Source organism: Rousettus aegyptiacus, unplaced genomic scaffold, assembly GCF_014176215.1.
Source record: "Rousettus aegyptiacus isolate mRouAeg1 unplaced genomic scaffold, mRouAeg1.p scaffold_m13_p_2, whole genome shotgun sequence".
NCBI classification, from domain to species: domain Eukaryota; kingdom Metazoa; phylum Chordata; class Mammalia; order Chiroptera; family Pteropodidae; genus Rousettus; species Rousettus aegyptiacus.
In genome coordinates, this window is record NW_023416295.1 from 30,435,270 (window position 1) to 30,461,497 (window position 26,228).

General features: G+C 36.5%; 1 protein-coding gene across 3 annotated transcripts in view; it reads left to right on the top strand.

The window, feature by feature from the left end:
- HECW2 (HECT, C2 and WW domain containing E3 ubiquitin protein ligase 2) overlaps positions 1-26,228 on the top strand; it is a 320,650-nt gene that overhangs the window by 179,249 nt on the left and 115,173 nt on the right. For all 3 annotated transcript variants that reach the window (XM_036237069.1, XM_036237068.1, XM_036237070.1), the window contains 4 exons: positions 10,392-10,499; positions 15,416-15,510; positions 19,829-19,904; positions 24,243-24,412. In XM_036237069.1, coding sequence (XP_036092962.1) covers positions 10,392-10,499; positions 15,416-15,510; positions 19,829-19,904; positions 24,243-24,412 — 449 coding nt within the window. The remainder of the gene's footprint in view (positions 1-10,391; positions 10,500-15,415; positions 15,511-19,828; positions 19,905-24,242; positions 24,413-26,228) is intronic.

Sequence of the window (26,228 nt, forward strand, 5' to 3'; positions counted from 1 at the left end):
CAAGATCATAAATCTAGTAAACTAGAGAAATGGAGTTTGAAGTCAAATGTCCTGTCTGTTGAAGTTCTGGGATCTTACCGTCACCTGGCAGCCAGAACCTGACAACATCATCATCAAATGGTGTCTTACTTTCATAGCACTTGTAATAAATGATATGTACCCAAAAACAAAAAGCATACTTTTTTGGTGAAAAGAAGGTTCATGAGGACTAAATGCTAGTGATACATTAAATATGTTTCATTAAGTGTTTTATTGAGTTACTAAGTGATTTTGACTGATTAAGGTGAATACAGGAACATTAGACTTTCAGGAATTGTTCGAATAGAGAGGGAGAGGAAGAGCATGGTGGACTTAGGGAAATTGGACTGAAGAGTCTGGAATCGGTGCATAGCCTTTTGCACGAAGGGTGGGTATGCATAGCTGCTACAGCTGTGTCTGCACAGAAGAGACGGAGATGGGAGGAGGATCATGTTTAGGTTCTGTTCCAACACTTGGTGCTGGGCCCGGGCACGAAGCATGTGAGCCATACTCTTGTCCTTGTATAATCTACTCTGTGGGCAGTAGCCAGAATGACTTTTTTTTTTTTTTTTTACTGCAGATCATGTCACTTTCCTGGTTTAAATTCTTCAGTGACTTTCCATTATCATCAGAGTAGAATCCAAACTATTCGCCATAGACAGTGTGGTGTCATGTTGAGGAGCATGGCCTCTGGAGCAAGGCAGCCTGTGTTCATTCTGCATGTAGTAGTTTTGGGATCTTGGGCACATTTCTTAACTCCTCTGTGCCTTAGTTTCTCCATCGTTAAAAATCTAGTAAGAGTACCTCATAGAATTGTTAGCGGTTTTAATAGAGGCAAAACAGTTGAATGTGCTTGGCATGTAGAAAGCTTTGCAGTGCTCGCTATTACCGTTGAGGTCTACGAGGTGGCCCTATGTGTCTCTCTGATCTCGTCTTCTCCCTTTCTCTGCCTCATTCACTCTGCTCTAGCTGCATCAGTTTCTTGTTCTTCAGAACACTGTAGGCTTGTCCCTGTTTCGGGGTCTTTGCATTTTTGGTTTTTGCTTTTTTCCCAAATCCCCCTGTGGAAAATGCCTTCCTTTTATTCAGGCCCCTCTTTCTGTAACTGACCTACATAAAGTAACACTTTCCCACCAACTTTTTTTTCCTTTTGTCCCCTGGCTGCCTTTCTTTGAGCCATATTATCGCTACTTGAGATTACATCATATTGACTATACTACCTGACATATACATTATTTTGTATATGCCTGTTGATCACTTTCCCCACTGGGCCAAAGTCTCCACAAGGACAGTGATTTTTGACTCTCTTATTCCCCTGGAATCCCTGTAACTTAGAATATTGCATGGCAGATAGTGGATGCTCAATAAGTATTTGTTGAATTAATTTTTAATAAATTTTATTTTCTCTCTCGCTTCTAGAATTTTTCTTTTTTCTGTCTTCAGGCCTTAAATTGTTCCTTCTAACTCTTATTAGCCTGTCATCACCATGCCCCAAATTACAGACTATTAGAAAAAGAGCATTTACTCCACTCTTTATCATGAAAGTTGTTTAGCAATAGGAGGGCTTGTTCTAACCTGTCAACCTTGTACACAAAGTAGGATTGAGGCATTTTAGTGTTATTGTTATTGAATATTCCTGAAGGGCCTAATGTTAGATCTTGTGCTAAGGTGTTTACCAAGCTACCCGATGCTAGCCACACTCAATCCTTTAAAAATCTCGGGCTTACATTCTCAAGTGTAATTGCTAGAGGAAAATAGCCATGCAAACTGTGATGGGGAAAACTATGCACTGATGGCAATGTATACTTCAAAGAGACTTTGAAATTTTTTAAGCTTCAAAGTTTACAAAGAGCACCTAATTCCTACTGATAGTTTAATCATGAAATTGGATAACATAATCACAAATTGTATGTCTTATTTTTAAAATGATATTTATCATAAATTTATATAATAACCAAATAAAATAGACTTATTAGTTATAAGTAAGCCTTTAGTTATTTGTCCTTTTGAGATATTATCAAAGAATTTGTGTTTCCTATGTTCTGTAAAGGAAAACATTCAGTTGGTAAAAATAAATCTTAATTTAGAAATGTTCTGAGTCTTTGTCAGGAAAGAACTTCTTAAGAGGTTTCAAAGGCCTTTACCTAAAACTGGTCGTGTGATCTTAGGTAAGCCAAGTCATCTTTTTGTGTGACCTACTGTAAGTTATTATGATATTTGAATGTCAATGCAGCACAACAGTGTGATCAAATTAAGTTAATTAGAATTCTTGTTATAAAGACTGAACATTTAAATAAACTGCTTTTGTTAAATTAGCCCAATAAAGCTTACCATAGAATTTGCAGTATTGTCCTTATTTTTCTCTGTTCTGAACAAGATGGCGATCTCTTTAAAAAGGCTTTATGCATTCTTTGGTGAGAATTTTATTTCTCTTATATATTTTAAAAATATAATACTAATATTCAGTTAATGTCATATATCAAAAGAAGATATCAAGATGTCTTTCATTCAGCCAAATCTGAGCACCTACTATGTGCCAGATATTGTTCTAGTCACTTGGAGATACAGCAGTAAACAGAATAGATAAAAGATTTTGACTTTCTGGAGTTTAAATTCTAGAGAGACAGGCAGACAGTATATAAGAAGTATACGTAGGTTATATAGAACGTTAGATGGTGATGAGGTTATGAAAAAGAAATTGAGCAGAATTAGGTAGTCCAGGAATGCTGGAGGAGTTGTGGTTTTAAATGGAGCAGTCAGAGTAGATTTCATTGAGAAGATGATGTGCAAACAAAAAGGGAAAACATTGAAGGAGAGGCTTGGGCCATAATGATATATCGGGGAAAGTTCCAGACAAATGGACCTTGAGGAAGAATCCTGACCACGCCTTTGAGGACATACAGAGAAGGAAAAAAATCCTTTCTTCTGTTCTCCTAGGTTCAGCTTCTGGGCCTGCAAATCAGACTGACAGAAAACAGATTAACAGGAAACATGGCATACGAATTTCATTAGATGTTATAATTTTAATTTCTGTGTGCAAGGAAACCTTCATGGAAATGAAATGAAGACCCAAAAAAATAGTTAAACTCAGGGGCTTATATACTATTTTAATGAAGGGTGATAAATTGTGGGAAAATAACTAGACAAATGAAGGGGGAGGTGTTGACCTCTAGAGGCAGTAAATTGTAGGAAGGCACAAATATTCCCAAGGCCAGACCTTGTGGACTTGTCATTGGCTCTGTCAGCTTCTGTTGCTTTTTCTATCCTGTAAGGTTCTAGTGTCTTTTTATTCCATTTTTAGCACATTATAGGCAGGAAATTTTTCGGTACTTATGAGAAGATTACCATTAAAGTGTCTAAGCATATCTGACACATGCTCTTTTTCTTAATTTTTCTTTTCTTTTTCCATCCAGAGAGGGCTTCAATGTAAGAAACTGGACACCTAGGAAGATTGGGTTAAAAACTAATGCCAAGTTTGCAAATTCATCTAGAAGTTTGTAAATTCATCTGGAAGTTTGTTAATGAACTCTCATAGCACTTAGTTAAGATTGGTGCTCTACTTGGTACATTCACTGATAGAGACTCATCCTTCCTCCACAGCGTATTTCTAGTCTCAAAGTCATTTGTTGTCAAAGTTTTCCTCTCACATTGCGATGGGTTTCCATAACCCACCTAGTACATGCTGGTGAATTTCAAAGTTTGTACCATCAAACGGTCTCTGTGAGGGTATATACTTACCCCAGGTCTAGAATGATCATTTTGATTCATATTGTAACTTAGTATTGCTCTCCAAATCCCAAATCTCAGATAGAGCATCCAATTTCTGAGTGTAACCAGAATAAAGCCGGATCCCTTTATGTCTAATCTCAGGACATAGAATATTCAATTTGTATCCGAAAGGTAATTTAAAATCAATTTAGATGTTTATTCCATTTTTTGTGAAAATGTAGGGAGGGATTACTTTAAAGCAAAAGAAAATTTGTAAGCATCAGTTTTCATCTCTCTGCACAATTTGTCACATGGCATCTTTCTCATAAAATTTCTCATCTTTTCTCAATTCCCCTAGGTTGACTGATAGAAGAGTGAGGCCTTTGAATACTTCTTTTTTTTTTTTTTTTTTTTGGTTCCTGTTTTATCTCCAGTATTGTATGGAGGTTTTGGAAATATTAATATAGACATAGCAACATTTCCATATCCAAATTATGTTTGGATATGTTTGATGTGTCTGGTTGTGTCTCTTATATATTCTCTTATTATCTTAAAAGCCTATTTATAGAATTTTTTCTGGAATCCAAAAATCACATACTGGAAAAAATTAATTTTTTAAAGATAATTTCACACTAATCTTTGTGTATGACATATTATGGGGAAGAAAGTTTGAAAAAACTTAGAAGACTCTATGTTTCCATTATTTTAGCTTTTTGTGGCATTTTACTTTATTTTATTATTATTTAAAAGTATTTTATTAAATTTATTGAGGTGACGTTGGTTAATGAAATTATGTTGGTTTCTAGTGTACGATTCAATAATACGTCTTATGTATATCGTATTGCGTGTTCACCACCCAAAGTTAAATTACCTTCTGTTGCCACATATTTGATCCCCTTTACCTTTATCTACCTCCCTCTCCACTTTCCCTCTGGTAACCATTAAACTATTGTCTGTGTCCATGAGTCTCTGTTTGTCATGTTAGTTTGTTGCTTTCATTTTATAGCCCACATAATGAGTGAAATCATATGGTTCTCAACTTTTTCTGCCTGACTTATCTTGCTTAGCATGGTAATCTCAGGATCCATCCATGTTGTTGCAAATGACAGCATTTCATCTTTTCTTATGGCCGAGTAATATTCCATTGTACATATGTACCACAGTCATCCATTAAAGGGCACTTCGGTAGTTTCCACGTCTTGTCCACTGTGACTAATGCTGCAATGAACATTTTTGTGGCATTTTAAACAAAGAATTAATTTTGTCTTTTAAAAATTACTCTTTATAATCACACTGTAAGCTAATATAACTAATTCAAATTTCGCAAGCAAGAAAAGGATTATATCCTGGGGTCCAGACAATAACAGCAACTTTTATGACTGAATTCAGCTCTAAATATGGCCGCCGCTTTGTTTTTCTGATGACCATTTGTGAAACCAAAAAAAAAAAAAAAAAAAAAATTCTTGGAGTGATGAAGCAAAGGAATGGATGGGACACATTAATGACTGGCTTAAATGTGTAGATCTCCCAAAGGATATCTCCACATGCATCTCCTAGAGACACTTTAAACTTGATAGATCCAGAGCTGTATTAATTATACATGGCCACAGGAAACACTAACTGTCCCTCCTGGGCTCTCTTTTAACACTTTGTAAAGTATGTACACCTCCATCGCAGCACTTTTTACATTGCATTGTGCCTTGTGTGCCAGTCCTCTCCTGCTGCTCTGTCAACTCCTTGTGGCAGGAAATGGGTATTCTGATCAATAAATGCCTTTTGAAGGAAGGAAGGAAGGATGGGTGGGAGGGAGGGAGGGAGGGAGGAAGGAAGGAAGGAAGGAAGAAAGGAAGGAAGGAAGGAAGGAGCTAACAAATGAAAGGGACAGTAGTCAAAGAGATATTCATGGTCTGCAGCATTACAATTGCTAAAATTCCCTGGAAATAACCACTGGACACAATTTTTTGTGTGTGTGTGGTGTTCGTGGTACCTACCTGGTTGGAGTGTTAGCTAAAATTCAGATTGATGTGACCCAACTCAAACCTACTGAATCAAAATTTCTGGAAGAGCGGAACAGGAGTCAGCATCTTGAAGAATTCCCGAGGCTATTCACTGTGAGCAATGGAGTTGGGTGGTCAATTCTGTAGAGGATCAACTTTCTAAAGGGGGAGACAGACAATGGTGATTTGTGACCAACTGAATGTACGGCAGATGCTTACATATACATTTAAGATTTTAAGGTGTTCCTCCTAAAAAATCATGTGGTTTTCCTTTAGAAAAGGAGGTATTTTTCTCACCTAATTGACCAGAGCCGCTATACTCTGGTTAATAGAAGAGAGTTAGTTGTGTGTGATGTGTAATCTTATATTTTTTCTCCTTTATTTCTTGGGTCCAAACACTTTATTTATTTGTCCCTTGGGAAACAAACTCAACAAAAATAATTTCTGTATTAATTGGAATTAATTGAACTATCTCTGAGGAGTAATCTTTTAAAACACCAAATGAAATCATTTTGAAAAAGTATCATGGATTGCTAAAATAAGGCAGGAGTAAAGATTTTTCAGAAGTTTTCCTGATCATGTTCTTATAGTATTTACAAGTTAGGCATGAAAATTATATTAAAAGGATTTTAGGACTTTTTAAGTGCGCTTTGTTTTTTTCTATTTAGAGGAAAGGTACTGCCAGCTAGACTTGTAATAGAACAAAAGAGATTTGTGAGACATGAGTGGACAAGCTTTGTATAACCCCTACCAAACAAAATTAGATTTAGAAAAGGTATTTAGGAACATGAATTAAACATCTCCAATGTTTTTTCCTATAATTACATTCCAGCTAAAAAGTTACCTAAGTATGTAGAAAATATACTCCCAAAATATAGACTCTGTTGTAGCTGAAAGAGAAATAAGAACAGAGATGGGAAAGGAGGCAAAAAAGGTAATGGTCAAAGAGCAAAAGCAAAAGTAAAACCAGGAAAATATGCCTCTTGGAGGCTGACATACTTCTAGGTTGAGAGGAAGGTGCTAAAGATCAAGGAGAGAGAAGGTGACTGGTGGTGAGGATTGGCTCAAGGGTACCACCATAACGGGGGTAGAACTTGGGCAAGAAGACACAAAGTAGGTATAGATATAGAAAAGATGGTGGTAATAGAGGGATGGAGAAACCAGGGAGATGAGGCCTCATGTCCATGTTTGGATGGTACCCTGCTTCAAATAAGAGGATAGAAATTAGGGGGTGTAAGGAAATTGCAACAGATTTGACTAGTTATTAAGAGAAGTGGGCGACTAATCTCGGAAGATAAGCAGGGTTGGGCCTGGTTAGTGCTTGGATGGGAGACCACCTAGGAAGACCAGGTGCTGTAGGCATAAAAAAAAAAAAGAAAAAATACTTGAAAAAAAAAAAAAAACAGAGTGGGGAAGACAAATGATTAAATATAAATGGAACAATTGGTAATTGTTTTTAAAAATTGATTATATTTATTTGATCTATCGAAACCTTTATTCAGTTAAAGTAAAAAAAATAGATTTATAATTACATCTATATGTTATTTGTAGAGGATTTAAAAACATTTCTTTGGTATACCATTTTATACTCATTTTTTTTTCTTTTTCTTGGATTAGGGGAATTTTTAAAAGACTGAATTACCTAATATAGATGTTAAGTGAGAGTAAAGGAAACATAACTCATACAATCTGGGAAAAAATATTCTGTCCTCGAATAACCATGAAAAGTAGATTTGAGCAGAGAAATGCTGTCACCATAAAGGAGTTCCTGGGCTAGACAAAAATTGACTGCAACTAAACGAAGGTGTTGACCTACTTAAAGAAAAAAGCTTTACTCTGAGGGAAAAATTAAAATTGGTCTTGAAACAAAGAAAAGGAGTGGGTCATTTCAGGCATTCTTTAGCATGGTGTGCCCAAGGCTGGCCCAGGCTTTGCCAACTAGCAGCAGTAGGAGCAGTAGTAGCTGTAGAGGTTGTGACGGTCATGTCAAAATAATTTGAACTCTGTGCCCCTGAACTGGTTTATTTCTAGGGCCTTTGTATTTGCAATTAAGGATGTTGGTGCCACGCAAGCATCAATTCTCTTTGGTGCTCATACCTCTTAAGTATTTCTCCTCATCCCATTACTGCCCTCTCATTCTATTTCTGCTCCTCAGTGGCCCATTTCCCAAAGTTATTATGCCAGAAGTGTGTACTTAGTTCGTCTTAATTGATGGTTTAGAGTGAAAAAGTTTAGTACTAATAACAGAAATGCAAACGTTTTTACAGTGAGGTCACATTAACAAGAACAATTTTTTTACTGTTAATTTTTATCATTGTGATGTGAGTGCTTGCTCCTTAAAGCAAGATTTGGTGCTGCCTCATCCTTCCTGAGGCCTCAAGTGGAAACTGTCACAATATTTTCAGAAAATGTCCCATGTGCATAGCCACATTTTTAAAAGACATTTTCAATAGCTGGATGCCTTCTACTCACATGCCTAAACTTTGTTTCCTGTATAGTCCAACTTTCTGTGCCTTCCAAGTGATCAATAGCTAATAGAGAACATTTATTTGTGAAAACATAAGAATCCCTCTCCCCATCCAAGTAGCTCTGCAAATTACAGTGTCTTTTAGAAGGGAAGCAACTACTTTTGTTGTCTAACCTGGAGCAGTGATGCAGTTTTGAAGACTCTAGGTCAAGACAGGTATGATTAGTCTAAATCATTGAGGATGCTGGGTATACTGTTATTATTAATTGTGTTCAGCTGCAAGTAACAGAGACCCAACCACAGAAACTTCAAATAAATTCACAGGAATTTATTTTTGCCTATGTAGCAGGGAGCCTGAGGGTCATTCAGGACCAAAAAAAATCTTCATGGTTGCTTCTAGCTTCTTGCTCTGCTGTCCTTACTTAGCATGTGGTTCCCCTCCAAAAAGAAGGGAAGAGAAAGAACGAAAGGATTACTGAGTCTGTCCTCTTATTAATCAGAAAAATAATAGCTTTCCCAGAAGTCCCACCCAGTAGACTTCCAGTTTCACTGCCAGAGCTAGACCACATGCCACTCTTAGCTACCAGGGATTCTGGAGAGGCGAGTTTTTCACTGGGCACATTGCGGCTTGGACAAAATTGGAGTTTTAGTTTGCATGGAAGAAGCTCAGGCAGTGAGCAGGATCTGCCCTGAGGAGCCAGCCAGTCACTTGACATCTTTTGAGTCCAGTTTTAGGTGATTGCCCGAGCGCCTTCTACATCTCAACAGCATTGCAGTTATATTTTTGTGATGAAGTAAAGTTCTGTTCTCGCAGTGTGTGTCTAGGAGTGCAGGTGGTGACATGATGGGTGGTGCCTTTTCATTCCTATGAAGAGCAGTCACTGCTTCTGGGCCTTCCTCACAAAGAATCTTCGACTTATAATATGCTGAATGCAAATGGCACAAAAGGACCATTCCTCCCAAAGTGCTTTGGCTTATCAATATGATGAAGCCAGTGGGCCCCAAGGATGCTACAGGCAGAAATCCCTCCGAGCTGGATTATCCGACCCCTCACTTTGCCCCACTTTCTGTTTCTTTTATACTCAAAAGAAGAGAGGTTTTTCTTCTCAAGATTATTCCTTTGGATTTGGGACCTTTTCTCTATCTTTTCATTTTAAGTATAGCTCTTGCTTCACCATGTCTGATTTATTCCGACTCTCAGTTAAATTGTACCTTTAATCTTTCCTCCTGGGAAAACAACTGAGGTACATCGAACTTAAGAGCCAGTGTCACTGTACACATATTTGTGTGCCTGTGAAACCCTGATGGTCTCTTTTTTTATGTTTTTAGTTTCATTTCTTATTCTAGTGCTCTAAGACAGAGCTTCAAACTAATGAGATGTGAGCAAGTTATAAAGAATATGACTCTATTCAGCCTCAGGGTGTGGGGCAGAGCCTGGGCAGCCAGAGCATCCCTACCTGTCATCTGAAGCTGTAAGCGTCTCTTCCATTTAATCCAATATGCCTACAAATTTTACCATTTTCTATGTGCCGTGAGGTCAGAAAGCTTGGAAAGCGATGCTTTCAGGCCTGTTCTTCAGATCTGTCCCATCTCTCCAGACAAAAGCCTAAACCTGCCTGTTTTCTTTTCCTGTATTAGCTCAAGGTCTAGTGCCTTGGGCATTTTGTAAAGATTTCCCCAGCAGACCTGATGACTTGGTTGGTATCTCCTGGACATTGCTCATGGCAAACCTGGACTGTGTCTTGACTCAGTTTCATAGCTTAATGTCCCTTTTTCTCATCCTATCTTCTTTCTTATTTTCTCCCAGCTTCACTATTCCTTTCCTTTTCATCAAGGATTTATTTTATAGATGGGAGCTCAACCCCGTTCTTATAACATCAGCCCATCACCGAAGCTGCAGCAGCTGTACCTGTTGTTTTTTGCAGTTTTATCTTTTGGCAACATCGGCCAGTCTGGCCAAGCCCAGATGCCATCTTCCTTCCACCCCACACCCTACCCTCCTCCCCAATTCTCCCATATAAATGCAAATATAGAAATTCAGGGAAATTAGCTGCTGGGAAGGTAGTCATTAATAATAGTGTTCATTAATATTTTCCTTTTATCTTTTTTTTTTTTTGCATTTATTTTAGAACTTGTATCTTTGAGCTAAGGAAGAACAAATAGATTATAATTAAGCTGAAAAGTGTTTCTTTGTTTTTCAGATGAGAATTCTCCAGCCAACTTCTGGGATTCTAAAAACAGAGGTGTGACTGGAACACAAAAAGGGCAAATTGTATGGAGAATTGAGCCTGGGCCCTATTTCATGGAGCGTAAGTAACTAAGTGTGAAATATAAGTTTGTTACTGAACATTGCATAAATACGTAAAAATCTATGGAGTCTTTTCTGAATGTTATCTTAAAAGATTTTGGCTTTGATTTACATATTTATGCCATGTGGCCCCAAACTAGAAAACATATTGTTTTAGAAAATGCTCATATATTACATATACATTATGAATTTATGATATATATTAATACTTTGCATATTTCTATATAGCCTTATAGCTACATTTGTAGTTAATATGTAATTATATTAGTTTTCAGGAGCAGGAAAAATAATTCAAGATTTAAGTTAAATTTAAGAATTTAACTTAAAATTTTTTTTCGATAACTTTGCTATTATTTTTCTCAGTAGCAGAATAACTTTAGCATTTGGATCCTGGCCTTTACAAGTGAAGATAAGATAGTCTTGGGCTGCCATAGAGGTCAGTTTACTAGGAAAGGGAAATTGGCTGCAGATAATTCAACAATTACGCATTTCATCTGATGTTACATTTATTCATAAATATGAACTCATATATAATACATGGTTCACAGAAATATCTCATCCCTTTCTATTTTGGATAAAGGGAGTATTTATATTTGCCACTAATATTATTGAGAATATAGTAAATACACTTTTGTGAAGTAACTAGCAGCATGAATAAATAAATGATTTACTGGTTGGTCCAGGTTAACTGCTACATTCATAGAATTTTTCTTTAACGTAGAAAAAAAATGGGCTCTTTAAAAATTTTCTGAGTTGTTGAGCTCTGTGTAAGTATGAAGTTTTATATGCAGGATATTTAATGTTAGCGAGAATGTGTGGATGCCAAGGACGGCACTTATTAAACCTTAAAATATAAGGTTAGGTTTGGTAAAATAGAAACCTATTGTAAGCATATCTTCATGAAAGTATATAAAACGTATATGACATAAAAAGTTATTTAAAAAATTAACATCTATTACTTTGAATTGTCATTAAAGGCATCAGATAATTTCTTCCACGTTTTTCCGATAGGTTAGCATTCTAGAGCTTTCTCTAATTCTGTTTCTGCCCCCTAAGGAATATCTTCTTTTCATAGTTCAATTCCTTGCTAGATTCTTTCTTTAAACCTTAAATGGAATGTAATTTTTAAGAGAAAATGCTCATGGAATGTCAATAAGTGAGGGGAGAAAGCAGTTACATACAGCACAATTCTAACTAAAATCATAGCATATAGGGGAAAAAAAGAAGGATATTAGCCAAAATGTGATCAAAGGTTGTTTCTGGGAGCGAGATTACAGGTGATTTGTTTTTCTTGCCTTTTTCTACATTTCTTTAGTTTCCAACATTGGCCCAGCAGGCATTACTAAGTTATGAGAAAATAAATGATAAAAGAATATGGGGAGAAATTGAATAGGAAATGGCCAGGTTTACTCTCAATGTGATTCTTCCTTTGAAAGGATCTCAGGGTTTAAGAGTTTGATCTAGCAGAGAAATACTGCCAACTGAACTTCAGGGGGAGAGGTAAAACCCTTTCTACTTGCTCCCAAATTCTGAAGACTGCTAGGAAGGATTGCCTCTTGATAGAGTATGCAGATTCATATTATGGGGTTTGTGTGATCACCTGGGAAGAAGTCAGTATCATATGCTCCTGTAACCTGGAACATTGTGTGTGTGTGGGGGGGGGGGGGCGGGGACCATTTATAGAGTATCTCATTTGCCACAATTGATTTTCTTTCTCCCCTCAAAAGTGTTAAATGTTTGTAATACCCTGGCTGATTAGAGTATAGTAACTCTCTCTGTCTCAACAAGTGTTTTTCTTTACCCCTCACTCTAGTATTTAATAGAAATGGGCTTGACATTGAAGCTAGAAATTGGAAATGAAGAAAAAAGTAAGGTTTCTTTTTCTTTTCTCCTCTAATTTAGCATTTCCGCCTTAATTCTTCCTTCACAAAATTGGAGGTATGGTGTTACATGATTTCAAAACTGGAAATATTTAGTAATGTGTTTTTTTAGGGACTGAGAAAATTTGTAAAAGCCAATGTCCTAGTGAATAGGAATTATAGAAAGATTTTTCTTTATAAAAAGTTTATCTTCATTAATTGGAATGAGGCCTCCCCCAACACCACACATCTCTATCCTTTCCATGTCCATTCAATGGAAAAACCTCAGGTGGTATTTATATCAGTGTTTAGAAGTATAGTCCATGTTTTTTTAGACTTTTTTTTTTTTTTTTTTTTTTTTTTTTTTTACCCCATGTCTGTCTGGAGCAGACGTAAGGGGACTTCATAGCATAATGAAATTTTGCTTGATCCTCTGAGCTCATGATGTGGAACTTTAAAAAAATTGAGAGGTCGGGTGGGGTAAGTTAGACAGCATCTGTATTTATGTCTGTCATCTATATTTATATCTGTCAGCTCTGCAGTGTGTTGGTGTCCATAAAATCTGCTTTGCACAATTCAGAATAAGTTTATTTTATAGTTTTGGGGGTTCTAATTTGTCACAGAGATTGGAAATTTTTATCGTAGTAAGGAAAGAAATAACACCCAAAATGAGTCAGCTAGCAAAGTTGGCCTTGCTGTCAATATCCAACAAATAAAAATAAGCTGACAATTAGAACCTTAGAAAAGAAGAAATGGCATCCTAACTTGAAAGAGTCCAGAGAAGGTGGCTTATAAAAATGCACTTCTTATTGAAAATGAGCTCCTTCTCCCTAACCATTGATCTGTTCTTTGAGACACCACTACAAGCAGATTCACAGACTGCTCGTCTCCAGCATGTAGAGTGTGACACTAACAAACTCATGCCCACAGAACTGCACATTCATGCTCATTGCTGAGCTCGTTCCGCTTTAACAGGCCTTGTGCATGTTCTTGCAGAAAACATGCTCTTGGTCCTGGAAGAAAGCAAGTGGAAAAGTAAGGTTTCCTCATATCTGCACAGCTATTACTATTTCAGTAGTAATTAAACACCTGTGCTAATATTCAGGAAAGACATTTATGGGGCGTTCTCAGGGAATTGAAGTAATCGTAAAGATAGAATTCCCGCGTAGATCATCTTACTCTTCTTCAAACGCAGCGTGCTAATAATTCCTGCTTCCCTCTTTTGCCACTCATCACTCTAACCTCTCTACCCCCATCTCTCTCCTCTGTAGGTTTGAGTCCTGACCTGTTTGTTTGTGAGGCTTTCTGATTCTGCCGTGTCCTCACCCATCTTCTCTGTGGTCTCCACAGCCTTCTACCTTTCCTTTTTAGTGTTTGTCTTCAGGATTTTGTCAATCCTGTGATTGTCATCTCAACAGCTATACTATAAATCACCCGCTACTCCAGAAATCTTTCTTTGATTCCCTTGCACTGTCCGGCGTAGTGTTGGTCATTTGTTGTGGTGGGTACATGATAAAAATCTTTTGCTTGACATTGCTAACTAAATTTTGAATTACTGCTTAGTGATTAACATACATAATGGAAAGACTCAATATTTTACCTCGTGACAGACTTTTTTTTAGTATTTCATTATTGATAAGAAATGCGTAATAATATAAATCCCTAAAAAAGGATTTTTAATCATTATCTTTTTCACTTAAAATAAGTGAACTAAATACACTGTAGGAAGTTGTTTGGTACAGTCAGGAGAGTCAGTGGAAGATTAACTTCTTTGGGAAAATATCGTGACTTTAATAATCCAGGTGACTTTTGTAGGTTAGGACTCCCTGGGGCTGCCCCTGAGTGTCATTGCCTATATTGAATGACGCTTTGGGAAAAAAGCATTCTGTAGTGACACTTCAATGTCTCAGATGCTCTCTATATAGAGAAATTCCAGTGTCCATGTGTTTTATCTTCGACATATTCTGGCTTCATTGCCTTTGAATCTGTACTTTTCAAAATCAACAACTGACATTCCTGACATTCGTATTGCTTTTTATCAAGTTCAAATCACACACACACACACACACACACACACACACACACACACACACACTGTACATGTATAACATACATAAAATACAAACATATATATAAAAATACATATCTACTGATTTGTGTGTATTTTTGTATGTGTATATGTGTGTATCCACAGGATATATATCAACATATATCTATCTACACCTATATCTATATCGTCTATATCTATATATCTATATCTATATCGTCTATATCTATATCTATATCTATGTCTATATCTATCTATACCTACACTTACACCTACACCTATACCTACACCTATACCTATACCTATCCATCTATCACATACTGGTCTAAATATACCAGTAGTTCCTAAATTTGATCTCTGTCTAGTGGCTGCATTCGTTGCTTGGAAATTTAAAATAATACAGATTCCCAGACGCTATCGCTACATTGTGTATGGCAGTATTTTATCATACTTGTTAAGCTGCTTTTTTTCTATTTCCGTGGACAGCTACAACCTGCCTACATTGTAGGGGTTAGGAGTGAATGCTTTGGAATTTAACAGATTGAGTTTGAGTCCTCAACTCCTGTCGTTTCCTGTTTGTCTGATCTTCTGCAAACTTCAACACTTCATCTGCAACATGGGGACAGGGATTTCTGCCTCCCAAAGTTGGTGTGAAGGTTAAATAACAATGTGAACCGAGACACACCACTGCATCTGGTACATCGTGGAGCCCTTCAGTAAATCATAGCTAGTCTTACTCTTATTTCTACACTGTTTAAATTTTGGCATGTTTTTGCGCATTATTTTTCTAATATATTTGGGATCATTCTTAGAAAATTCCAGAGAGGTACATAAAATTAAATAGGAAATGGCATGATCAATCTGTTGTTTTTGATCAGAAAAGAAGGGATAGTTCAAAGAACCATCCACGAGCGGGATTTTCCGAGAGGTGGCATAGCCAGTTTCCTCAGTTTATTACTAAATGACTTGTTTCTATGTTTAAATTATTGCTTTTCTCCAATCGATTTGCAGCGGAGATAAAAATCTGTTTTAAATACTACCACGGCATTAGTGGAGCCCTGCGAGCCACCACGCCCTGCATCACCGTGAAGAACCCTGCTGTGATGGTGAGTGCCCCTGGTTGTGGGGCTTCCATGCCACGTCTCCAGGGCCGCGATTTCTATTTTTGCAGCTCTGACAGGGTTATGGGGAATAATGAAAAAGGAAGTGCAAGATAGTGTGGGCACCGCTTTAGTAAAGGAAATAACTTACAGCTGGTTTACCTGCATTTACAATATAAATCAGTGGGCAAGTATGATTTGATTTATAACAATTCTGTATGTAGTCAACTCTTCAGAGAAACCACTCATGAAGCAAATTAGTGAGGGCACCACCATGGGAAGGTTTTTAACCTTTGTCTGGGTGACAGATTGGTAGGAAATAGTGACACTGAAGCTTATGTGAATTTACTTTACATGAGCTCAGTGGGTAAAGGGAGAAAAATAATGATTTAAATAGTGTGGATTCTACCTGCCAAGTCAACTTAAGCTTTTACCCAAATAAAGAATGAGATGGGGATCAGGAATATGCTATTTCCTCAGGAAGCCTTAGGCTAGATCCCTCTCAATGCTGAGTTAGGGCCTAGTGTCTAAAAATACCACACATATTTTTGGTATAACATGGCCACTCAGTGAAGGCCAAACCTCTTCACCAGGTCCTCAGTAGAAAGAGAGAGATATTTAATTTAGTTTTGGAGGATATTAGTTTTGTTGGACGTTTGAAAGAAAGTATGTCCATTTCCAACATGGTACTTTCCTAAGGATTACTTTTCACAATTTTGTGATTTTTTTTTGCTCTATCCATTAACATTAGGATCTTAGAGTTTCACAAGACATACTCCATTGTACATGGGTGGTTGGACTCAGATAGTTGGAGTGAGTCTAAGAGTGTAAGATACGTAGATCATTGCAGTTTTTATAAGTCAGTAAAAATCATGTTGTGAAAATAGAGAAGAAAAATATTGCCTTCCATAATATGAAATCTTTATAACATTGTGTGTGTATGTGTGTGTATATAAATTTATAGATGCATGCATTTTTGGATATAGGCAAGTGGCCAGGTTGACAGCCTGAAATTCAGAAAGTAATCTTTGCAGATGGCATTTTACAATTGTCCAGACCCACGAATGCTGTACCAATCAGTCTTTCCCTTTCATTTGTTCATTCAAACGAATATTTGCTGGGTGTCAGCTAAGTAGCAGACATTTCACCCACCACTAAAGATGAAATGATAAGCAAATACTCAGTCCTTGTTCACACTGGTCAGCTGGGGGAGAGAGACATCAATTAAAATAATTTATGTGAGTGGAAATTACTAGGAGAGGAAGTAAAGTGGGACTATCAGAGCACATGCTACTAGGATTTATCCTGATCAGAAAGGTCTTAGAAGGCTTCCCTGAAGAAAGTATGTTTGCAAGACAATCTAAAGGACACATAGGAGCTACTGAGGTGAAAAGAGAGAAGGAAGAGCATTTTAGGTAGAGGGAACAGTATGTACGAAATATTAAATATCTAAGTACTCTTCTCACATTTGAATTATATTTGAATAACCATTGTATTAAACATGGTATAGGATATAAAAAAATAACCCCATTTACTATATAAAGACTTTGGAGGCTACAAGGAGAATAACAATTTTGGACTTCAAACTCTGCCATGTCACAGAGTAAGCAGTGGAATGTGTTTAATTAACATTGTAAAAAGAAAAATTATGGAGCTACAAGTGTGGGGGTGTAATAAAACCTTTGAAAAATTAACTGTGTGTGAGATTAGACAATAGCTTTCAAACATGATTTTCTGGATTTACGTTTTTTGAGACTTAAGCAATTTCAGTGATCAGATATCACAGAAGTGAGCCAGCATTCACACCCCGGTGACCACTGATCTCATTCCATTGATTTTTGCATTGATGTTACTCTGTCAAATCCTGTGGATAGTTTGAAGATAATTAATTTCCTTCAGACAGGTTTTAGAGTACCTTAAAAGTTTCATTGATATAGCACTGGCAATTAGAATAGAATATCGTGGTTCAAAGGCTAATAGAATTGGTGGCCAGTACATTTCTGACCAAGCTTGAGACTTAACTTCCAAAATTGAGAGGCTGTATCATATGAACACGTCATTGTGGAGGGTGAGTGCTCTATTTATATTTTACCCAGGAATATGACATGTTTTGAGTTACTGAGACTGAATAACAACATTGATATTCGCAAAGCTCATTTAGTGTGATTATTCCATGACCAATTGCAAAGTATAGACCTGGAAGAAATAACTAAGTAACTCTGTAGGGTAGGAAATAAGCTACCATCCTAATCGTATGGTCTCCTTTCTCATATATCCTTTTGCAGTGAGTTAAAGATAAAAAACGTTGTGTTTTCTCTGTCATGGGCACTTTGACGTCATTGTCATTTATCAGAGTACACAGTGATATGTATCTCAGACACTTGGAACAGGAAATCCTTTGGCTTCAGGGACCGATAAAGGCTACCATCACTCACTACCATGTATTGTTTCCATAGTTGGTTGACAGTGTTGCTTCTGGGTTTTCCTGGAATGAATCTATGGAATGAGTTTATTTAAAAAACTCCCTAAACAGTGAGTGCAGATGTGTTTATTATCACTGATGTCCCTATATCTAGTGGTAATGTTTGGTCTTTCCTGGCTTTTTTGTCATCAGTGATAAACTTGAATTCTTTCAGTATTATTTCAGATGAGCGTTTTGCCATGATTGTAGTAAAGGAAACTTTATCTCTGAATTCTGTAAGAATTGTTTCACATTAGCCTTTTTCCAGAATGAATTATATTTAAAAAAGAGGATTCAAGGACATTTTCTTTTGTTTCTATTATATCTTATAATATTTTAAATAGGTTTTAAATAAAGACAGACTCTAGTCTGTCTTTATTTAGCTCACTTAATTTGAGTATCCCTTAGCAGGAAGAGACGTCATGTCTTCGGGGGTGGTACAACTCATGGAGCAGTATCCATTTAAGGGGAGGCCATGGTTTATCAGATGTCTGGCTTACCCAGGGCACAGGAGGGGCAGGCTGCAGAGGGTCTGTACAATGTCGCTGTTTACTGCTCTGTAATCTGGAGTTTTGTGTGGTTAAAGCAGGATTAGATTGTGACAGCGATCAGTTGTCTGACCAGTTTGCTGTTATCACTGCTTTAGTTAACCTGGGGGTGATGAGGCAGAGAGATATTACACAATATAGTACACCATACATACCTGTTGAGTGCCAACTCAATGTCCTCAAGGAGCTGGTTTTTTGGATAGAATGAAATAGAAGATGGTACCCTAGCATATTGCAAATGACATGTGAAACAATCAGGAAGAAGTGTCACAGAAAATAGTTTGACTAAGTTACAGGAAGTAGAGAAGGAAGTAGAAATTTATATTTGAAAAAATTGAATGGAATTTATTTAAAAATTTTTCAACTTTTCTTGTGTTAGTGAAAGTTTTATTTCTTTGTGGCATATGATTTTAATTGGAGTGTGGGAGTGCCACAAAGATAAGATAGAAGAGTTTAACCTAAATGTTAGAATTAAAATATAGTTTCTATTTCCCAACTATTCAAAATATATTCTGCTTTCAATTCTCTCTTACAGTATTGTGGACTTTGTTTTTTAGAGAGCCACAAAAGTCTTTTTTACTAGTGTACCATAAATTGAGCACTAATTGTAGATAAATTGAAAGAAGGTTAAGTCTACTATGTGGTTAAATCTGCTATGACCGGATTCAAGTGAAATATAATTTACTCAAAGGGTTTTAGGAAAAAGCTTCACAATACAATAATTAGTACAATAGCATTGCAGAGTATTATTATAGCTAATTATAATAGCATGTGCCAGGTACCTGTAGCACAATAAAGTAGGAATCTGTATAGAGCAATGGGACATCCACGTGGCCACTCAGAAATATTTGGTGAGAGGATAATTTTACATATACACGGATGACTCTGATATAAATCATCTCCTTAGTTTATTCCAGGTTTTCCTAACAAATCTGAAGGAATTTGATGTTTGATTTTTAAATAAAATAATGTTTTAATATAGTAATAGTAATATAACATACATTTATTACATATTAACTATATTCTTATCAAAGAAATAAAAGGACATAAAGTAAATTGAGTCATAGCCCAAGCAATATGGAAGCTCACATTGGTTTCATTTTGGGTAGAGATTAAGTTTGGGTATAATCCTTTCTCTCATCTCTAAGAAATCTACATTTGTGTCTCAATTCCAAGATTTGTAGCATGTGAAAAGGCATATACTAAATACATGTTTGATACAAAATCATCCTATTTGCAAACATGTATGGTTCCCTAGGATGGATGAGTAGCATTATACTCCTGTGAAAGTGCAGAACATGTTTTCTCTTTGCAGATGGGGGCAGAAGGCATGGAAGGAGGTGCTTCGGGCAGTCAGCATTCTCGGAAGCTCGTTAGCTTTACGTTGTCAGGTAAGGATGCCTTTAAGCATGATGTCCAGTTTGAAAGTGTGCAGTTTCACAGGCGTGAATAATCACTTCTTTCTATAGATTCTCACATATGATATGTAAACTAGTTATTTATTTTACTGGAGGGGGTAATGCCTCTGAAATTCAAGTATATCTCTACCTTGATAAAATTAGATTATCGATAAACTCAGAAATTATTTCTTCTACCAAGTGTTCTGGTGATAAAAAGACTATAGCTACATACTATAAAAATCTGTAATGTAACATGTGTTTTAAAAACCTGTAATATAATGTGCTAAACCCACTGCAGGGCTTTGATGATGAGTTGGAAGTAAGTTGTACTTACCTAATCTAGAGATTGGAAAAATTAGGAGAGTGGGGGGAAAAAAAGCCAAAGAATACTCCTATTTCTGTGGAGGAATACACAGAAAAATTAGAAAGTGAATGAGACCTTTTTTTGCCTAGTAAAATATTCTGATTGCTTTTTTGTTTATCATAGAACCAAAGCTTTTCAGGTTGTGACTGGAACCATTTCATTGTTTATAAGATTAATTTAGTTGAAACTAGCAATTAAAATAAAAAAGAACAGAAAAAAATAACATTTACCAACAAAAGGAAAGATTTTTTCCATAGGTCATTGGTTTATAAAACTTGAAAATTTTTACACACACAATATATACACCAGTTTATGTGTATACTAGGTTTTAATGTGAAATGTATTTAATATGTAGGTCACTATCAAAAAAGTTTGAAAGCCACTATTTTAAAAAATTGTCAGTCATAAAGTCACGAATACTCTTAAGAAAATCAGTATTTGAAATGGACTTTTAAAACAGACAACTATTCTACAATATATATATATAAAAATAAGTCTAACAGATGTCTGTCACTGTAAGATGTTTTGTTTACATTTTTCCGTCAGTGTAGTGCTTCTGAAATTTAATTTAGATTTACTTTCTTGGTTGCAAAAAAATGTGAATGGAAATAGACATTCTCAAGAGTGAGAGTTAAAAGTCTAATCTTGAAAATAGACATTGCAATGATGCATAATTATCACATAAGACAGAAGTGCGCCCAGTAGTTCAGTGCCAGCCAATGGCTTTCTGAGTATCCGTGTCTAGTCTAGCATGTTCCTTCTTCTCCCCTGCCCCCCCCCCACCATGAGGTAACTTACTATGCAAGCCTTTTTTGTTTTCTTTCTCTGGTAAATCTCAGAGATGGTAAACTTGTGGCTTTTGGTTCAAATTTGGCCAATAACTAACTATGTTTTGGTTGGAACTTCCAAGGTTTAAAAAGTATTTAGAAAGGCACTTAAAAGTACTTCTACCTGTGACACTACTGCCCTACCTGCCTTATGTCTGTCTCCTGAAAACATTTCAGTTAGCCACCTGTGCCTTAGGCCTTCGCAGTCCTGCGGGGCTGCAGGTGCACATATCCTTCCTTTATAGCTTGGGAAGAATTAGCCAACCTCCATGGCCGAGAAATTTAATTTGACCACAAACACCATGCTTTTCTTATTTAGAAGCATTTCCTGTGCTGCCAAGCGAGCAGTATCATTCTAAATATGATATGCATATTGATTTTGACTTCATAGGGGTGTTAATTAACTCACCGTGGGGGAGTGACCATCTAGAAGATGAAAATCCCAGGACATAGCAGGAAATAAGCTTTGGGGCACAGCCACATATTTCTTCTGTAAACACAACTCTTTCAACATTCCACCTTAATACACATAGCAGCTAGCTAAAAATCTATTTCCTACTATATAGTCAGATATTTGCAGATGGTATACAGAAATGGCTAAAATCATAGAAAATGAAAGTACTCCTGTGATGGTAATTCTAAAAAAAATTATCTGGTTGCAGCATATTGATAGTAAATGATACTATTTATCTAAGAGTATTTAAGCACGGTAGAATGGCTGTCTGCAAATGCTCTACTCTTGATTATCTACGGATAAGTAGGAACACAAATAATCAAACTCAACAGCAGAACCAAAACTGTGTTTTGATTATTATCTTAAATTTCTTCTCTGGGTAAGACTTTAAACTAGATATTTAACATGTTATATACCTTGTGACTTTGAGTCCTTCATTGGTCTTTTCAAAGATGTGGATATTAATGAGCAGTAAAATATATTGAAGACAAAAGAGAGAAACAAGAACAGAAATGAGATGCCTAAAGGGGATTGAATAATCAGACTACAGATAATTTGTAGTTTATTGTATTTATTAATGAAGATTTATTTGTACAGGGTCCCTTGCGGAGAAGTTTGGTATGAGGGTTAACTAACAGTGGCTTCTCTCATCACAATGGCTTAATCTTCTGGTGGAATTCTTTTTGTTCAAAGGAATATTTTACATGAATAATTTAGCCCTGTCAGACTTTGCGGCAGCCATTTCTGTTCATGTTACTCTTCTTATTTACTGCAAAGAACTCTCTTGTTTAGAAGTAGATTTAATATCTGAAGAATATCATTCTTCTGTCTTTGAGTCTGAGGCTAGCATAATTAAGAGAGGTAGGAAAATAAATAAGTAAATTTCGTTTTTCCTCTCCAGGCCATTTTATGCTAAATAAAGCCAAGTGAAAACATGTAGCATTATTAAATAGATAGTCCGATGCAAGTGCTGTATTAATAATGACTGTTTAGTTAGTGCCAGGAATGGGAACCTCTACTGCTAATGAAATGACAGCAGCTTCTCTGAAGTGCCTGTTAGTTCTTTTCTCATCTTTCCCTTCTCCCACTGGTTTTCAGATCAAAGACCTTACTCTGTTTTATGCAGTATTCTTAAGATAAAGTTATCTTGGTTAAATTTTCAATCTTTGTCGACATATTAAACTGCTTCCTTCTACTTCCTGTTATGTGTCATTAGACAGTCCTGGTCTGTTTGCATCATGCAGATATCTAGGCCATAAGCTCTTTTCGGCCTAGACAAAGAGATGAGGCCCCTCCAGGGAGCACTCCCTAGGGAATATGGTTATATGCGCAACTCCAGGCCATTTCTGTCCTTCTAAGAAGCACTTTGTATTTCAGAAACGGGATTGAGTAGGATAACCTTGGTGACCTCCTATAATTTAGGGTCAGTCTATAGCAGCTGTCCTCAACCTTTTTGGCACCAGGGACTGGTGCTCCTATGAGATTCTAATGCCTGATGATCTGAGGTGGAGCTGAGGTGGTGATGCTAGCATGGGGCAGCGGCTGCAAATACAGATGAAGCTTCACTGGCTTGCCTGCAGCTCACCTCCTGCTGTGCAGCCAGATTCCTAGTGACTCTATGGGGACCCCTGCTCCACAGGGTCTCTTCCCAGATGATCTGGGTAATCCAAAGGTCTTCGAAGGTTCAGAGGCCAACTGAAGAATTTCTGTCTGAACCACAGGTCAGGGCCTACCTACGCTGATCATAACTGCATAAGGTTATCTAGAAACAGTCTATTCTTCCAGAAGCTTTTAAGATCACTTGGCTCTTATGCCGTCCTAATTCAAACTGACATTCTCAGAAAGGCATTGAGGACTCAGTAAAGCCAGCTTTATTTCCTGATATTTTATATTCGCTGGTCTGGCCATTAAAAAAGTGTCTTTCTCTTCATTAACCAGACTTTAGCCAGAACACTCATTAGCTTGTGTAGTGTGAAATAACAATTGGTGAATCTCAGATGAGTTAAGGGACATTCATCAGATATTTAAGTTACATAAGAGGCTGTTGAAAAAGTAACCTAACAATTATTTAATATAGCGAGCAGGTAGAAATCAAAATTTAAAAATATTTTCAGTCTTTCTTTTTTCCCTAACATTCATTTTATTTTTAGAGCATATATGACATTTTAAATGTGGTACAACTGACTGTGAACATTGAAATTTCATCCCTAATTAAACTCAGGTCAATATATTTCATATACGTACATAGAAGATTCATTATTTTTTCATGAAGGATCATATTGGTTTTCTTTATTCAAATGAACTATTTACTAAGGATCTCTCTCAAGACAATGTTTGAAATGCTGGTTGCCAAACCACATAGAAAAAGCTGGTGAAGACATACATGTTAGAATCAAAATGGTTCCCAGGAAGTCACTTTAGATGTGTAAGGTGGTAGTAAAAGTTTGGCTTCATTTTTGCAGCCTCTTAGGAGACCCTTGTGCTGGGATTAGTCATAACCCACTCTTCTTCATTTGTCAATCATGGTATGAATAACTTTGTTATTGTTTTACCAAATAGTTTCTGTTTAGAGCTTCCTGTGTGAGTATTTAAGAACAAATTGTCATTGAGCTGCTTGTCCTTCTGTCTCTTTTCCTCCCTGTCTCTCTTCCCTCCCTCCTCTCTGTCTTTCTCTTTCTTTAAAGATCTAAGAGCAGTTGGGCTAAAGAAAGGGATGTTCTTCAATCCTGACCCTTACCTTAAGATGTCCATTCAGCCAGGGAAGAAGAGCAGTTTCCCCACTTGTGCCCACCATGGGCAGGAGAGAAGGTCTACTATCATCAGTAACACCACTAATCCAATTTGGCACCGGGAGGTAAGGAAGTCGGCCAGCTCTGTCTCTTTTCTCTAGACTCTGTGCATCACTGAGCTGTTTATGGATATGGGCAAGATGGTTGAGGTGCCTAAGGGATCTGTTAGGAAGAGGGTATGAGATATTGAGAATGAGATATTTCCTTCCAGCAGTGGCCGATCTAGGATGAGGCATGTGAGGCACTCACCTCAGGTGCACAATATAAAGGATGCCAAAAGACACAACCATCACAATAAATACTTTAATGCAATATGTTTTAAAAATCAAAATCAATGCAAAAAGTTTACAGTAAACAAAATATCAAAATTTGAAGGACAGGATCAGTAATAGTGCCTTATAGAGCCGTATTGAACCTTGACACAGTGATAAAAATCAGAAAAACCTGTTTTTATTTAAAAGTTTGATATTTTGTTAAAGCATATATTCAGTACAAATTATAGGAATTTCTCTGCCTATAGGCTTTTGCAAATGTTTTTTGGATTTCTAGATTTCAGTTAATTAAGCGAGCCATTCAAACAGTTGTCACCTCGAGTGAAGCCAGACTGTGTTGATGGTACTTTAAACTGCATAATAGCTACATTATGCTACCAGTCATCTTAGTGAACCATATCAGTGAAATCAAGCAAAGGGTTTTCTCATTAGCACTACAGAAAGTCAAAGAATGAACAAAGAGATGTCATTTCTCACCTAGTGAGCAAAGTGTGAGCTCTTCAGCCACTTCTTGGGGCTCCAAGACACATTTCACATACTAGTATTAGAGTGTTTCTGGGTAAAGCTTTATTAGCATAGGAGTTACACAATTAATTAAATCATTCCCTAAATGTTTAATGACAATAATATGTTCTAACAATGTTGAAATATATCTATTTTTCATTGGAGAGGGAGATAATTCAGGGGATCTAAAACCAATTGGAGAAAAAATATGGCTATTTGAGACTAGCTGACATAGGAAGATGTTTCTCCTGAGCAGTTCTTATGGTTGTTTAAATAGGTAAATGCACGTTCATCTGCTTTTATGAATGTTCCTGGTTTTAAAGACTAGTTTCTACTATCTCCGAATTGTAAATAACTTTTAAAGGTGTGCCACCTAATTTAACACATTAGAAGCCTAGAAGACAATATTTTCTCAGCATGAACTCAAGAAGGCATATAGTGGATATAGTAATGATACTAGTGGTAACTTTATTTCCTTCATATGTAATATTTACAAAATTCTCAACCATGTTACCATTGCAAGCCTGATAAGGTGGGAATGTAAGGGATGAGATTATCATTTCTCCATTTTTATATTTAAGAAACCGAAGCTTAAAGTGTTTATGTAACTATTCAAGGTAGAAATAGTGCTTAAATTTATCTCTCTTATTCTAGGCAAGTGCTTTCTCATTAAGCAAATAACTAAACTGCATGGCCCTTTGGAGAACTTTAATTGTTACAACTAAATAAACTTAGTGATCCTTAGATGTAAAGCTGGCTAACACTTTCTCATCAATGTGGCTGTGTGGATACTGGCAGAAAAGGAGGAAAATTATTTGGGTTAGATTGTAGGCTCCATCACTTACTTTTTCTGAGATCCTCATTGTTAAAAAGAAAATTTTACCTTTGTAAAGACAAAATGGAGGTAATATATCTGAAAGTCTTCGTAAATGGATAGATTTCTTTATATTTATTTTATATCCTATTAATATCTAGTGCTATTTTCTCCAATGATATTCTTAAATAATTTATCTTAACCTCATACTTGTATCTTTCTGTCCTGTATAAGAAGAAACGACCCTAAGTGCCTTTTAAATTAAGTAATTTCCATTTAAACATTGTTTTA